Here is a 14,418-nt window from a genome sequence, read left to right as displayed (position 1 = left end):
TTACCTTCTATGAATGTAGATATATATGGTTACATACAGATATTCACAAAGCAGCGAAATCCCAATTCCCTACGATCTTTTGGCATAAGATAGCCGGTATATTAAAACAACGTTCCCCATTTATGGACACTGATATATCAGCAGTAAAATGGGAGAAGCACTATCTTGCTTTATTTGATGGTAACAATACAACAAATGTCTTGCAATTGGATATCCTCCAGCAAGAATTAAGGAAATGTCCGGAATGGACACCAGTTACCCCTACCGAAGTTAAGCATATAATTCAATCCTTAAAGGCCAGGAAGGCCCCTGGAGAGGACTTGTTGCCTCCTGAACTCTTTAGGTCCAACATTGACTTTTGGGTACCAGTGCTGGTAGCACTGTTTACTTATATCGATAAAGTAGGGATAATCCCTGAAGGGTGGAGGTTAGCTATAGTTTTTCCAATTTTTAAGAAAGGTGACAGAGCCGCCCCATCCAACTACCGACCCATCAGTCTTCTTAATATAATTTCAAAAATGTATACGAAACATCTCCTAAATAAAATAGAGGACTGGTGCTTGGATAAGGAAATTCTGACAAATGAGCAGGCAGGTTTTAGAACAGGTAGGTCTACCATAGACAATTGTTTTGTCCTTTCCCACTTAATTAATAAATACAAGACCCAGGGGAAAAAGCTGTATACCGCCTTTATTGATTTTACTGCTGCTTTTGATTCTATAGATAGGAACCATTTGTGGAGGAAACTACAAGTTATGGGGATGGACCCCAGACTTATTTTGTTGATCAGGATTCTCTATACTAATATGGCAATTAGAGTCAGATATGCAGCAAATGGGGCCTCAACAAACAGCATACCGACAACTAGAGGAGTGAGGCAGGGCTGCCTGCTGGGCCCTACTCTTTTTTTTTTTTTTATTGAAAAAGTTTTCAAATACAAGTTTTTCCCCCTTTCCCCCCCCTCTTCCCTAACCCCCCCCCTCACCACCCATCCCCCCCTGTGACTTCTTCACAACATGAAGCTAATTCATAACTAATTACATAATATTTTAACATTCCCTTACTCCCTCCTCAAAAAACTGACCCTTAGCATAATATTCTTATAACTCCCATTTTCGCAATAATCTGCCCTTTTTCTCCTCCCCCAAACTTATAGTATATTATTACAACAACATAACATTTAATCTTTTATATATATTAATATAACATTTCAAAGCAGCCTTCTCCCCACACCCAAATTTAACATTTATTCAGTTCTATCCAATTCCTCCACTCCCCTAAATATATAACTTAAAAATCCTTTTTCTTAAACTAATCAATCAGTAAACTAACCTATTTCAACCCAGTTTCCCGCAAAATTACCATGCACTACAATTCTAAATATGAACCACTGCCCACTCTGCTAAAATATACATATATCTATGTATACATTCCATTTTATAAAAAGAAAAAAGACAATGACTTTAAATTTATAATTCATATAATATCTTCTTTGATGTCTTTCCACTGGATTGTTAAATCCATCATCCATAATAGGGTAACATAACATCCTGGTGCAACAGTTTATTCAAGATCTTCAATCATCTTCTGCCCCCATCAGTAATGAATATCCTCATGTATATATAAAAGTAAAAACAACCACCCGAGTGACATTATAATTATATTCCATATAGTTGTAATTGGTTTTCATCAGGATTATTAATTCCCATCATCCTAGTGGGTAACAGCCAGATCTTCTGCATGCCCCAGCATGACTCTCTTGCCTTGTAACTCGAAATAGTTATAATATATTTATCGGTAAAAGAAATCCAAAATAGATAATTCAAATCCAACAATGTAAGGCTCTTTTCACATCCCAAAATCACGGCATTGCCACTATCCTCAAGATAGTATTAAACAATACTTCGCCTCCACTATTTTCACATATTCGTTCATTTTTTTAAAGTCCCTGGCTTCACTGTTGCTTAGTTTAGAAACTGCTATTTCTATGAGATCTGTTTCTTTTCTTTTTCTTTTCCAGCTTAAATTTTTCAAGTTGCTGATTCACAATCTCATCCCTTCTTACAATCTCCTCAAGAAGAAATTCTATTATATTAAAGTCAGGTTTCTGAGACTGGAGAGTTAGAACTTGTTGATGTAATTTGTTAATGGGGGAATCCCCCCCCACAGCCTGTTTGTCTAACTTTATAAGTCTCAGTGCCATTTTTCCACACAGACAAGATTTACTGGAAAAGAAAAAAAAAAGCTTTTTTCCAACCAAGATTAATATCAGATCCCCAGGGGGAAAAAAAAAAAAAAGAAGGAAAAAACAAGAGTGAGAGTGAGGTTTTGCCTTCAATTACAGCCAGAAGTATTCACTCCGCTACTTTGTAATAGAAAACGGAAGGACTTTCCCCTTCAGCCTCTCTTCAAGCCGCAGCAGTCACAGCAGCAATCGCCATTTTAAAAATCTTTTTTCCTTTCACTTCTTAAACAACTTCAATAACTTTTCTAAAATAAGAAGAATACTTGCACTTCAGGATCAGAGGTCCAGCTCACATCTTCTTTAATTAATTTAACAGATTTACAGGCTTGCTTTTGCCCCCTAGCTCTGCATGTAGCAGAGATCTCCCAGAGCCCGGAGCATCGGCTGGGGATACGGGGAGTCTCTTCCGCTCCCTCCCAAAAGTAAATAAAAAACTTTTGGGATTAGGCAGAGGACTCTACCCACCCCAGCCGGCTCTATCTCCGTTTCCTAATGGAAACGGAGTTTTTTCGAGCCGCCATTCCGCTGAAAAAGGCGGCTCTTACAGGCAGTGGGTTCGACGATCCCGAAGGAGCGTCCGGCGGGGACAAACAGCAAACCGGAAGTCCTACTCTTTTTAACCTTTATATAAATGATATCCCAGTGCAGCTGGATGATCTTATGACGCACAGCCCCCAAATAGACTCTAGATTTATTAATGTATTAATGTATGCCGATGACTTAGTGTTGTTTTCTAGAACCCAAATAGGAATGAGGAGACTTCTTGACAAGCTCACACGTTACTGTACTGCAAACCACTTGACTATAAATGTAGCTAAATCAAAAGTTTTAGTCTTTGGCAACAAGAATAAAAAGCACAATTGGCAGATTAACGACACAAAAATTGAACAAGTTACCCAATATACTTATCTTGGAATTGTTTTTTCCAGTGCAGGAGGTTGGACTTCGCACCATCAATACCTTTCTCAAAAGGTTAGAGCAGGAGCAAGCCTTGTATCTAAATTAAGTAAACGAATCCAACCAACCTCCATTTTACCTCTTCGTAAAGTCTTTCAGGCTAAACTCGTTCCGATCATGCTCTATGGTGCTGAAATTTGGGGTCTTCAGAGGCCCCCATATTAGAGAGAACTCAAAATAATCTGTTAAGGAGGATGCTTGGGGTAAACAATTCCACTTCAGCTGCAGCCGTCAGAGCTGAATTGGGACATTTCTCACTGTACACCTATACAATCACTAGGGCGGTAGCCTACTGGCTAAAAATGACCCAGATGGATGCCAGCAGACTCCCTAAAATATGTCTAGAGGAACAGCAGATTTCAAATCCTCAAAGATATTCCTGGCTAACCCGGCTGTCAGAAATATTGAACCGATATGGCGTAGGGTTCCCGTTGAACCAAGTTAAACAACGGATTAAAGATATACATGGGCAAATGGATATGGCAACCCTTTCAACTAATCATTCCCTTAAACTGCTGACAGCAGTTAAAACAACTTTCACCCTGGAAAAGTATTTATATTTAGAAATGCCATCAGTGGAGAGACAGTTATTTGTTAAGTTTAGATTCGAACTTCTAGATACCAACGTTAGATTCGGCCGTTATCGGAAAATCCCGTATGACAAAAGAATATGCATATGTGGGGTAAACGTCGTGGAGGACACGGCGCATATAATATTCGAATGTAGTCTCTATCAGGAAGTTAGAAATCAATATCTGTCCCCAATTATAAATAAATTTCCCCACTGGAATATAAGCCAAAAATTAGCATTTCTGTTGAGGGCTGACTCTCCTCCCCTGGTAAGAGCGATCACTCGATACCTTAAAAGGTTGACGGCAATACGAGCCAGTTATATCAAGGAAAATTTTATCGATTGTAAGAAAGATGAGCTCAGTTAGAGAGGAGCTATCCTATTTGGGTTATCTAGTCTTCTAGTCTTGGCAACTTAGCTATTGAAATTTGATATGGTAAAATTTTAATGTCATCTATCATATATTTTTAGATTGCTATTTTTGTAACTGTTTTATCTTTTTCCCTTTTTCTTTTCTGTTTTGTTTGAAAAGGCCTTCGGGCTATTCAATAAACTATACACAAGGCGATATCTAGTTTACACCTAGGTTTCTACCATCACAAACAATGCATAATTTGATCCAAAGATTGCTTAGATAATGCTGTACATTTTGAATTGATACATATATGTCTAAATAATTAAAATATGATATGCCATTGTTCATAAATCAATATAGGCTAAATATCAGAGCAATTTACTAATGTTTTGTCCTGTTTTATTCACATGTAAATATTTCCTTTTTCTATAGGCAACAAACAAAGACCTCAGTTTACCGAAGCAGACAATCTTTGAACAGTCCTAGTCCAGGAGAAACTGAAATGGATCTTCTAGTTACACGTGAAAGACAGAGACGTGGTATCCGCAATAGTGGATATGATGTAAGTGTATGGAGACTGCATTTGTTGCGCATATCGCAATATTAATAAATCGTTTTAGAAGAATTACAGTACACATTAAGTTTATCTTAGCAAAATGATATACTTACATATTTGCAGCCTTGAGTCCGCAATGGGAATCAATATTTTGTAAAAGGTTTATAAAATCTGCTTTTGAAATTAGGTTGAATGTCATATGTTCATTTTTATGGATTTAGTATTTTTATTCCCAAAAATTTAAACTGACCGTCATTTATATAATGTTTCACAGAACAGTTCTGAATTGTTACTTATACCTTCTGTCGAGATGCTTAATTTACATTTAATGTTTGTTAAATGTTAATTTAATCAAGTGTGTATATATATATATATATATATATATATATATATATATATATATATATATACAGGTGAAACTCGAAAAATTATCGAAATATTGTGCAAAAGTTCATTTATTTCAGTAATGCAACTTAAAAGGTGAAACTAATATATGAGATAGACTCATTACATGCAAAGCGAGATAGTTCAAGCCTTGATTAGTCATACTTTTGATGATTATGACTTACAGCTCATGAAAACCCCAAATTCACAATCTCAGAAAATTAGAATATTGTGAAAAGGTTCAATATTCTAGGCTCAAAGTGTCCCACTCTAATCAGCTAAGTAAGCCATAACACCTGCAAAGGGTTCCTGAGCCTTTAAATGGTCTCTCAGAATCACAATCATGGGAAAGACTGCTGACGTGACAGTTATGCAGAAAACCATCATGGACACCCTCCATAAGGAGGGAAAGCCTCAAAAGGTAATTGCAAAAGAAGTTGGATGTTCCCAAAATGCTGTATCAAAGCACATTAATAGAAAGTTATGTGGAAGGGAAAAGTGTGGAAGAAAAAGGTGCACAAGCAGCAGGGATGACCACAGCCTGGAGAGGATTGTCAGGAAAAGGCCATTCAAAAGTGTTGGGGACTTTCACAAGGAGTGGAGTGAGGCTGGAGTCAGTGCATCAAGAGCCACCACACAGAGACGGATCCTGGACATGGGCTTCAAATGTTGTATTCCTCTTGTCAAGCTGCTCCTGAACAACAAACAACGTCAGAAGCGTCTTACCTGGGCTAAAGAAAAAAAGAGCTGGTCTGTTGCTCAGTGGTCCAAAGTCCTCTTTTCTGATAAGAGCAACTTTTGCATCTCATTTGGAAACCAAAGACCCAGAGTCTGGAGGAAGAATGGAGAGGCACACACTGCAAGATGCTTGAAGTCCAGTGTGAAGTTTCCACAGTCTGTGTTGATTTGGGGAGCCATGTCATCTGCTGGTGTTGGTCCACTGTGCTTCATGAAGTCCAGGGTCAATGCAGCCATCTACCAGGAGATTTTGGAGCACTTCATGCTTCCTTCCGCAGATGAGCTTTATAACGATGCTGACTTCATTTTCCAGCAGGACTTGACACCTGCCCACACTGCCAAAAGTACCAAAACCTGGTTCAATGACCATGGGATTACTGTGCTTGATTGGCCAGCAAACTCGTCTGACCTGAACCCCATAGAGAATCAATGGGGCATTGCCAAGAGAAAGATGAGAGACATTAGACCGAACAATGCAGAAGAGCTGAAGGCTGCTATTGAAGCATCCTGGTCTTCCATAACACCGCAGCAGTGCCACAGGCTGATAGCATCCATGCCACACCGCATTGAGGCAGTAATTGATGCAAAAGGGGCCCAAACCAAGTACTGAGTACATATGCATGCTTATACTTTTCAGAGGTCCAATATTGTTCTATGTACAATCCTTGTTTTATTGATTTCATGTAATATTCTAATTTTCTGAGATTGTGAATTTGGGGTTTTCATGAGCTGTAAGCCATAATCATCAAAATTATGACAAATCAAGGCTTGAACTATCTCGCTTTGCATGTAATGAGTCTGTCTCATATATTAGTTTCACCTTTTAAGTTGCATTACTGAAATAAATGAACTTTTGCACGATATTCTAATTTTTCGAGTTTCACCTGTATATATTCTTAGGTATTAATATTAAAATTAAAAATATTATTTTGTAGTAGCAGCCTACTACAAAAGTCCTAGCAAGAACTTATTGAATAGTATATAACTTTATTACTGTTATCGATCAGCAATTGGCATACAATATATTAAAAATAATAATGACATTAATAATGTTATGAAAATACATGATCTCAAACCGTTAGGGTCACTCCCTAATTTACGTGAGTGGAGAGCCAATAAGTATGTGAGTAAATGTATTTTCCAAAAATTGTTATAGATATCTCCAAATAATTGGTACAAGTTGACAGCTAATTGGCACAAGTTGACAGTAACCAATTTTTTTCTTGTGGACATTGCAGCAACACAGAATTTTACCACTGCATGCGTGGTAGCCGGGTTTGAGTCTTGGAGGAGAAAGCCTACATAAAAGTCATCTGCCTTCCCTGACAATCTCTCTAGAAAGGGGAGAATATATACTGACCTATAAACTCACAGTACAATAAAACATGTGAGATATCTTCGACTTCTCCTTTACCACATTTACATACCTGTTCTGCTATTGGTGTTCTCTTATAGACCTAGCCTGGAGAAATGCTGAGGAGAGAATATTAAATCTGGCTCTGAAGAAAGCTATTCTTTGTTTTGGGAAGATCAGATCATTTAGATACAGTATCTTGCCGATTCCCACACACCCTGTTTGATTCTATCCCTACTGTGGAGAGGCAACCTATTTAGTTCTTCTTGGAACTCCATGTTCTTCATTCTATCAATTACTACTTGCTTTGCTTTGTCAAAGCCTAGGGACATTAAGAATACCGGTGAGAGCCCATAAGAACCCAGCTTGTGGTCTATCGCCTGTCTCCAGTGGAAGGGATATATTGAGATATTGGTAGTGCACCTAAGAAGCTACTTCCTAAGAATCTCAGTTTGCTTACCTAGTTTCTTTTGATTAAGTTGCTAAAACTTTAGACAGCTTCTCCCAGTGTGGTGACTTAAAATGAATTGGATAATAACAGGTTTGCATGACATATGGGCTGTGGTCTGCATGTGGCCTGCCAAGTAACCTTGTGCAGCCAGCCAGCATTTTTTGAAAGCTCAAGAAATGCTAAGTATACCATTTATTTTGAAGTGAACCTTACAGCGTGTCTTGTGTATTGTGAAACATCTCCCCAAAATATAATCCCTGATGAAATTGTGAGATAAAACCCACAATTGCCCTTGCTAAATTAGACTATAATGAGAAAAAAAAATAAAACTGCCAGTTTACTGGGAGGGGGGATCTCCCTAGTGAAAAACAGACTTTCAAAAATATAAACACTGACATGGAGATTGTTGTTGAAATGAGCTTTAAAATTGCAAGAGAAATAACTGTTGATGGAAAATGTTTACAGAAGGCAGCTTTTTAAAGCAGTGTACTTTATACAGATTGCTGTGTACAGAAGGCAATTTTTTGCCGAAAAAAGAAAGCAATATTTGTGTGCAGCATTTTATTTATTTTTTTATTTTATTAGTCGTATTTCTATGCCGTCCACTCTCCGAGGACTCTGGGCGGCTTACACCAAAAACTATATACTAAATAGCATATTTAGGTCCTCATTTTACCCACCTCGGAAGGATGGAAGGCTTGAGTCAACCTTGAGCCGGTGAGATTTGATCCACTGATCTGCTGAACTAGCAGTCAGCTGAAGTAGCTGCAGTATTGCACTCTAACCACTGCGCCACCTCGGCTCACATTTTGTTAATATAAAAGGTGAAGTAATAAAATTTCTTGAAAATGAATTAGAAAATTTAAACAGCCCGAAAATGAAGAGTGGAACTGTAATATCTTTTTATTTTGCAATGTCACAACTCATGTAAATAATCTGAATCTTCCCAGATTCAAGGAAAAGATCAACTAATCTTTAATATGTATAATTCAATAAAAGCATTAAAATGAAATTACATCTTTTGAAGGGACAACTCAAAAAAGCAGAACTGGATCAGTTTCTTATTTGTATTCAGCATATTCCTTATCAGGCACACTGAGTTAGGAAAAAAATAAGGAGAGCATTCTAGCCTTCTGATTGAGGAATTCCATGAAACATTTGCTTTGACTGAAGAATATGCTCAGTTAAATATGATTGAAAATCCATTTTCTGTAAATCCAGAAGAAAAACCCATAGATTTTCAAACAGAAATAATCGAGTTGCAATGTTAGGTATTTATAAATCAAAATTTAAGGGAAATTTAAGGGAAACAAATGTTTAGAAAAGGAAAAATTTACTCACTGAAACTGAGAAAAACCTTTTGTATTTTTGGAAACCTATTTATATGCAAACAAACATTTTAAACAATTTAAGAATATCAACTTCGCATTTAACCCAATAAAAAAAGTATTGTTGAAAAAAAGATGCAATATATTGCATTTATTTATTCATGTTTTTTGTACTATACACATAGTATCACAGTCTTCATATTTTCTAGTAATAACCTAATTTTCTCCAGACTCTTCCTTGTGGACTGTGGTTATTTAATGTATCAGTGTGATCCTTTCTCCTGTGTGATATGGCTGGATTAAAAGTTTTCCTCACATTCTACTAGAGGTAGTCATTCTGGCCAAGGCATTAGAATCCTAGAGCAACACAGGGCCTGATGTTAGACAAGATGCATTACAGAGTTACAGACTAAGGTTCTTACATAATGATAGTTCAGTGTCCCAGATATTTGTTCTTTCTTATAATAGATATACAGACTTAAATGGATGCGACTATACTTTGTTATATAAATAATTTATGTCTAAGAAGCTTGATACCAACTTAAGTTGCACTATGTTTTACTTCTTCATTGAATGTGTGACCAAAATTCTTTCAGTTATATTCCTAACTATTTGATAGTTAGGAGATTTTGATTGATTTATTATGTAGCATCAAGCTGTTTTTGACTGAGTAAAGGTAAAGGTAAAGGTTTCTCTCGTACATATGTGCTAGTCGTTCCCGACTCTAGGGGGTGATGCTCATCTCAGTTTCAAAGCTGAAGAGCCAGCACTGTCCAAAGACGTCTCCATGGTCATGTGGCCAGCATGACTAAATGCCAAAGGCGCATGGGGCGCTGTTAGCTTCCCACCAAAGGTGGTTCCTATTTTTCTACTTGCATTTTTTATGTGCTTTCGAACTGCTAGATTGGCAGAAGCTGGGACAAGTAACGGGAGCGCACCCCATTACGCGGCACTAGGGATTCAAACTGCTGAACTGCTGGCCTTTTGATTGACAAGCTCAGCATCTTAGCCATTGAGTCACTGCGTCCCTGACTTGTAGTGACTTGTGGTGACCATCTAAATAGATTTTCTCCATGATGATCTAGTCCTTACCTGGTTTTTCAGACAAAGTCTTCTAATGGAGCACACATTTTCACTGTAATTGAGTCCATCCACCTTGCTGCTGGCTATCCTCTTCTTTTCTTTCCTTCCACCTTTCCCAGCACTGCAACATTTTCTAGAGAGCATAATATGTCCAAAGGAGGATAATTTGAATTTGGTCATTTGTGCCTTGAGTGAAAATTCTGAGTTCATTTGTTTGATAATCCATTGGTTTATTTTCTTGGCTGTTCATAGTACTCTCAGAGATCTTCTCCAACACCAAAGCTCAAAGGAGTCATGCTCTTCCTATCCTTCTTCTTTAGAGGATTGTTTGAATCAGGGTTTATTTGAACACTGGATCGTGAAATCGATATGTTGAAAAATAATACAATATTAAAATCTCATCAAACAATCATGAGACATGATAGATGCAGTGAATGCATCATGTTTACTTTTTAATAGCGTAAGTGTTGAGAAATATAACTCATTCAAACAAAAACTCATTTGCCATATTCCATAATTTTTAAAAGTTGGAAGGGTCTTGAGAGAAAACAAGGTTAAGAAACACTGATCGAAATCATGGAGAAGTTTGAGGGAAAGACAGGAGAAAATGGGAGCAAGTTATTCAACATCAGAATTTTAATATATTACAGTATTTAATGTCTTTTGTCACAAACTTTGATAAGTAAACTGGTATGAAACTATTAAAGATATATTTTATCAATGAGACCAAAATGTAAAGCCCTATCAGCTATAGTATTCAAAATTGCTATGACATAGTCCTCTGCAATAGTAAAATGTCTTTCTTTCTTTGCATTGCCTTTTGTGTTTAAATATACAATGAAATTCCATTTTAATTGATTAATTGGAATACTGTTTATTAAATAAGGAAGCATATCATCACAGTGATTTATGTTATTTTCATGATAACATTATTATTAAAATAATGCAAAATATTACAGTTGAGTAATGATGTCATTATGTAAAAGCCATAAATTGGCACAATAGATATGATTGATATTACGCAAATGATGTAAATTACTAGGGAAATTTGCTCCATCACATGCATGGTCCATTTCATGCAAGGACCATTTATTAAGATCCAGTAAATCAAATGTCACCGTAGTATAAACACTGCTACCATGATCTAATGGAGATAAAAGTAATTAAGCATTTTGTTTACTATAGAAGGACATCTAGGAATTTTTTTCTCTCTCCAGTTTCTAAGGCGATTTGGAATTATGTCATAATTAGATCATAGATGTATTTGAAACTATGCCAAGAAGTCAAGCCATGGATCTATTTAGTTGTTACCAGCTTTCATCAGCCATTTTCTTCAATGAGGGCTGATTTATATTTGGTTTTTGCCTTTTACATTGTTACATTGATCACATTTCTCTGATTTCCAGAACCCAAATACATAAAAAATAATAATAGTAATGCTTATGAGGTAATAAATAATCTTGCTGCCTGTTGAAGTATAGTGATTCTTTGCTATATTTGTCAGGATTCAGAAAACTGAAACATCAACTGTGAAAGGATTGTCTGTGTTTTCACATTATGTGTCACAGTACATAAATCATAATATGAAATGCATTTAGGTTTATAGTGTGCTATGCTTTGTTGTGCTTCATTGTAGCAGCAACGTAAAGGAACAATCTATGGTATAAGATAAAGCTGGATTTGCTGTAGTTATTCATATATAGAATTTCCCTGACTGCAGTATTCCCTTGTGCATGTTTCCTTTGCAATTGGATCATCCTGTATTTGTGTTACATTATTGTTATAAAGGCAAATTTAAATATTAAGGACACTGGTTTGTACATGCTTCATTTCTGTTATGTTTAATTCATCTTTCTGTATATCTCTAATTTCTTTTTACTATAGGATAGGATATAATGATTGTGGTACAGAACTAATTCAGAACTAGTGACTAGAGCACAATTATCAAATCATTTTCATCATTGGAAGGACACAAATCCATAACTCATTGGTCCCAACCAATTATTAAAAAGTCATTACAAGTACAAATCAATTAAGTACTAGATGCGGTTTGATCAGTTTACACAAATCAAATAAATATGTCTTCCATCAGCAACAACATGGAAGCAAACTCTTTTCTTTGCCTCTGTGGGATTTTGAGGCATTTTATGGCTCCAGTAAGCCGATTTGCTTCTTATGTTGTTCTATTTATGCCTGCAAAGAGGATCCTACAAAGTAGTCAATGCCACCTATTTATTTAATGAATCTCTTGTCCTTTAACAAGTGTAGTTTAATTTTTAACTTTTCTAGAATTACTACTTTGATCTGGTGGGAAGCCTCATTATCTTTAGTGATTTAGGGTGTAATGTGGGCGGGAGCAGGAACTCCTGTTATACACTTAAGTGTATACACCTTGCTTGTAAAATACAAAGGAAAAAGTGAAACTAAATAATCTAGTGAGAGTGGGAGCAAGAGAGTTTGTGCAAGTATGTAGGAAATCAATACACTTAGGAGAAGAGAATTACAAGAAGTAAATCTAGAAGAAGGCAATGGCAAACCACTTCTGTGTTACTGCCAAGAAATTTGAATGAAACATTAAATTCCAATTGGTTTCAAGATGATGAGACTCCAAGTTGAAAACGCTTGTCTAGTTATTAGATAAGAATATCAGATTTTTAAGTTATTTTATTCAGCTTTGCTGTTTATTGACTTTTATATGTTAATGGTAGTTGATTTGAACTTTCCTTTTAAAGAGAAAAATGGAATACAAACATGTAATGAAATACAATTTGTGTTGGTAGTTTAAGAGAAAGCTGATTTTAGCTGAAAGCTGAGAAAATACAAACTTTTTAAATATTTAAGTCTATTCATAACTATGAATTCGTTGACAGTACTTGTGACTCTTGATGTAGAGAATATTAAGGCATAAAATAGGTATTTTTATCAGATACTTGTAACATTTGTAATCTTTATAGGATATAGATTTCTTAAGCAGCTAGAAATTCATTGAAATCAAAGCTAGATAGCTACTCTCTTTTTCTTTTAATACAAAACATTCTTAGTTATTAATATAAAATAGTTAATAACAGTCTATATTCATCTTTGCCTGATTATAATTTCTCTTAAGTATTTTCTTCTTTAAAGCAAATAATGAATAACAATGACTGTGGCATTTATAAAAATGTAAAAGTGACTTACTAAGACTGGGGCAAAGGTAAAGATCTGTTGCCAGTATAAGTTCTATGCTTGAATGGAAATATGCACCTGATCCAACACCGTATCTCTATCACTTCTCTAATTAAATGATGATAATGAATGGGGAGGGCAATTAAGAATTGAATAGGAAGAATGAAAGCAAGCTTGGGATCTCTTGTACTTGTTGATTTCCTTGCTTCCTTGGGATGCTGTCCTAGTGTTTTTCTAACACAGGACATAGCTTTTTTCTGCTATCTGTTAAATAACAGAGCTCATAAAAGGGGTTTAAGATGATGAGTGAACATATCTGCTCATTGTACACATGTATGAACACCATCATAAAAAATGATTGCAACAATCTCCATTAAACGCTTATATTTTATCCAACAGACTGAGCCTGAAATGATAGAAGAAACAAATATTGACCGTGTCAATGAATCTCGAAATTATACCAGAGCCCATCAAGCAAAAGGCCATTCAGAGACTTCAACTCTGAGTTCTCAGCCATCTATTGATGAAGTTAGGCAACAGATGCACATGTTACTAGAGGAAGCCTTTAGTTTGGCTTCAGCAGGTCATGGAGGACAGAACAGGCAACAAGACACTTACAATTCTGCACAGAATTTGCCATATTCTGAAGTTGTGACCAGTGCTCCTGGTACCATGTCTCGGCCTAGAGGTGGAATACAGTGGGTGCCAACATATAGACCAGAAGTGTATCAGTACAGTTTACCACGACCTGTAAGTGATCAGTTACATATGATACATAAAGAGCTATTGTGAGCTTGTTTCATATGTTTTCAAGGAAAATCCGTTTGTGTTGGTTGAATATGTATCCATTTCACTGCAGAACCTTTGTATATGCCATACAGTGTTTTACATGCCTTTTAAGAACCTTGTCTTTAAAATCACATTGTATATTTCGTGTAAGGTTATGTGTGTGATCTTGGAGTTACATATTCGTGCAAGATGGATTACCAAACTAGACAATTAACCTGGTATGAGTTTAATAGCATAAATGCAGTAAACGTAAACAGTATTTTTCAAGGTATAGACAATATTGGAAGTTATATGCTTCCTCTCATTGTTCTGGTTCCTCTAACTGAGACTAGAGTATCAGTAATACAATAGCACTTATATACCTCTTCACAGTGCTTTACAGCCCTCTCTAAGTGGTTTACAGAGTCAGCATATTGCCCCCAACATTCTGGGTCCTCATTTT

At 36.2% G+C, this 14,418-nt stretch overlaps 1 protein-coding gene across 1 annotated transcript in view; it reads left to right on the top strand.

Moving 5' to 3' along the window:
* KIAA1549L (KIAA1549 like) overlaps window positions 1–14,418 on the top strand; it is a 109,192-nt gene that overhangs the window by 72,356 nt on the left and 22,418 nt on the right. Inside the window, exons 15-16 of the mRNA XM_070957499.1 lie at window positions 4,561–4,690; window positions 13,587–13,937. Coding sequence (XP_070813600.1) covers window positions 4,561–4,690; window positions 13,587–13,937 — 481 coding nt within the window. The remainder of the gene's footprint in view (window positions 1–4,560; window positions 4,691–13,586; window positions 13,938–14,418) is intronic.

This window comes from Pituophis catenifer, unplaced genomic scaffold (assembly GCF_029215685.1).
Source record: "Pituophis catenifer annectens isolate HBS135680 unplaced genomic scaffold, rPitCat1.0.hap2 SCAF_1, whole genome shotgun sequence".
NCBI classification, from domain to species: domain Eukaryota; kingdom Metazoa; phylum Chordata; class Lepidosauria; order Squamata; family Colubridae; genus Pituophis; species Pituophis catenifer.
Note: the sequence above shows the minus strand (reverse complement) of the source record. Positions and strands in the feature narration are given on the sequence as shown.